The sequence below is a fragment of the Chenopodium quinoa genome, unplaced genomic scaffold, assembly GCF_001683475.1.
Source record: "Chenopodium quinoa cultivar QQ74 unplaced genomic scaffold, ASM168347v1, whole genome shotgun sequence".
In the NCBI taxonomy this organism is placed as follows: Eukaryota; Viridiplantae; Streptophyta; class Magnoliopsida; order Caryophyllales; family Amaranthaceae; genus Chenopodium; species Chenopodium quinoa.
Window position 1 is genome coordinate 7,078,736 of NW_018744502.1, and position 2,979 is coordinate 7,081,714.

Here is a 2,979-nt window from a genome sequence, read left to right on the forward strand (position 1 = left end):
GTTCAGTTCAGCTCCAATTAATTCAGTTCAGTTCAGTTCAGCTCTTAATTTCCCTCTCTCATAAAATCTTCATTTCAACTCAGTTTAGTTCAGCTCCAATCAGTTCAGTTCAGTTCAGTTCAGTTCAGTTCATTTCAATTCAGTTTTAATCATTTCAATTCAGTTCATTAAATGTGAATAGACCCTTAATATTATATTTTTAAGGTGAAGTGAACAGGGACTAAAGCACTGTTCACTTCACCTTATTTTTGCTGAATTGAAATTATTTTTGCTAAACTGAATTTTTTTTACTGAACTGAAATTATTTATTTACTGAACTGAATTTTTTTTTTTACTGAACTGAAATTATTTTTGCTTAACTGAAATTATTTTTACTAAATTTCTATTATATTTTTTCTTTAAAGTAAATTTTTAATGAAGTAAATTGCTAAACTGAAATTATTTTTACTAAATTTCTATTATAGTTTTTGTTTAAAGTTACTGATTTTTAATAAAGTGAAATGATTTTTACTAAACTGAACTTATTTTTATCGAATATTTTTTTAAGATGAAGTGAGTAGAGCTATACTATAAACAAGGGGTTGAAAAACCAACTTGCAACATAAAAGTGTACAAAATCAAATTAAAAGCAAATTTGTGTGGTCTCCGACAAATCCTCTATGTGCACACAATATGACACAATATATACATGCGTTAATTGGTTAAAATGTGTTATTATTATATTTACTTGATATTTACTTATCAAATCTAAAATTACAGGAGTAGAATTTTTTTTAGTTGTAAATAGAATTTTTTTAAAAAATGATTTATTAAACTATCTATTACGAATTTATGATCTAATTCTAGGATAATCACAATTTATAGGTTTTAGCGGGTATAAGAACCCTAATGATAAAAAGGGGGAGAGAAAGAAGAAGAGACGGCTAGGGTTTTTATTGCTAGTAGTAACTTATTTGTAATTTACAAAAAAAGTCTTCTACTACCCCCCACCCCCTCCCCCCCCCCCCAAAAAAAAAAAAGAAAAAAAAAAAAACTTATTTCCAATCTCAAATTAAAAACCATTCCCCAAAATCTTCATAACCCTATTTCCCAAAAAAAAAAAACGATCCCCCAAAATCTTTAAAACCCTAACCTTCAATTTTATCTCCTACCTTCAATAATACTCAGAGATGGCGCATCATCATAGCAGTACAAGAAATAATATCAAAGAAGAACATGACGAAGATGATGATTGTATTTTTGTTAAGGAGGTGACAAATTCTATGTCCAAGTCCAAGGGAAAGCAGAAGATAATAGAACCTAAACAAGAGAGCAAGTATTTTGAATCCACAAATTTCCGCAAAAACATTTCAACTGTGAATGTTGATGGCGACGAATACGACGATGACGTTACCATCATTAACGTTACACCTAGACCTTCCTCTAGGCCATTGTCGTCGTCGTTGTCGCCGTGTTCGTCTTCAAAGAAAAGGAAATTGCATTTTAGCTGCCCTACGATTGTTGAAGTTGGCGAATCATCAAAGTCTAAGGAAAAGAATGATGAAATTTGCGCTAATAATTATGAGACAAAGGAAGTAACGTTTGTTTGTGACATATGTACGGACTCAAAACCTCAACAAGAGTCGTTTTTGATTAAGGGATGTTCTCATTACTATTGTGTTGATTGTGTGAGAAATTATGTTGATTCCAAGCTTGAAGGTGGTGTTTCTCAAATCGATTGTCCGGTCCCTAAATGCTCCGGAACATTAGATCCGGAGCATTGTAGGGAGATTTTAATAGGTGGGACTTTTTTTAAGTGGGGTATACTTTTGTGCGAGTCAACCATAGTTGCCTCGCAAAAGTTTTATTGCCCATTTAAGGATTGTTCGGCATTGTTAATTGATGATGGGAGTAAGAAGGTGACTAGATCGGAATGCCCTAGTTGCTATCGATTGTTTTGTGCTCAATGTAGGGTTGGATGGCATGAAGGGCTCGAGTGTGCTAAGTTTCAAACTTTGAATAAGGATGAACGAGAGGCGGAGGGTAGGATGTTGATGAATCTAGCTGAGGATAATAATTGGAAAAGGTGTCCCGCCTGTAAAATATATGTGGAGAAGACAATGGGTTGCAATATTATGCGTTGCAGGTAATTGATTCGCACCTTAATGAGTTTATTGAGAATACTAATATTTTAGGGTTATTGATTCGCACCTTAATGAGTTTATTGAGAATGCTAATATTCATAAATAAACCATTAATTTTATTTAACTTTATTGGAATTTTCTTTTTATAAATTGTGATAGAATGCATTGAATGTGCTTTATAATACTTCATAGAGCTCAATCATGTTCCAAATTTAGGTCATCTCCAATCGCATATAGTGATCGTTCTTTACAAGTGTGCAATACATTGATTTTACTATTTGTTGTGGAACTGTTTCATTAACAAGCAGATTCTTTCTTAACAAATGATCCAATAGCAACGAATTTTTTTATATCCTCAAATGCATAAGAATAACTTTTGTATGTATCCGGTGTACAATAATTTACTGTACATTGAGTGTCACTTTTACAATTTTTTTGGATAACTTTTATCAATAAAACATAAATATTTCGTAACTTTTATTCATATTTATAACGATGTACATCCGATTTATTAAAAGTTTGTAGTTTTGTTTATGATTTTGTTGACAATTGATTTCTTAACGTATTCTTTGTTGATTATTTGTGAATTTTGATTATAGGTGTGGAACTTCTTTTCGTTTCTGTAGTTGTGGACAAGTGTGGTGTATTTGCCGTAACAAACCTGCGGCCGGCCTCGGTAGACAACTACCAAATGCTACACTACATCGTAGAGTCTTTGGACAGCAACTAAATAATGCACCACATCCCTCGGCCAGGCTCCGTAGACTACTACCAAATGCTACACTATATCGTAGTGTCTTTGGCCAGCAACTATATAATGCACCACGTCCCTCGGCCGGGCTCGGTAGACTACTAC

The 2,979-nt window shown here is 33.0% G+C and overlaps 1 protein-coding gene across 1 annotated transcript; it reads left to right on the plus strand.

The window, feature by feature from the left end:
- Positions 1-1,169: 1,169 nt before the first annotated feature.
- Positions 1,170-2,129, plus strand: LOC110698261 (probable E3 ubiquitin-protein ligase RNF217). The gene has a single exon (XM_021875658.1). It carries the CDS (start codon positions 1,170-1,172, stop codon positions 2,127-2,129), a length of 960 nt encoding a protein of 319 aa, XP_021731350.1.
- Positions 2,130-2,979: the final 850 nt, after the last annotated feature.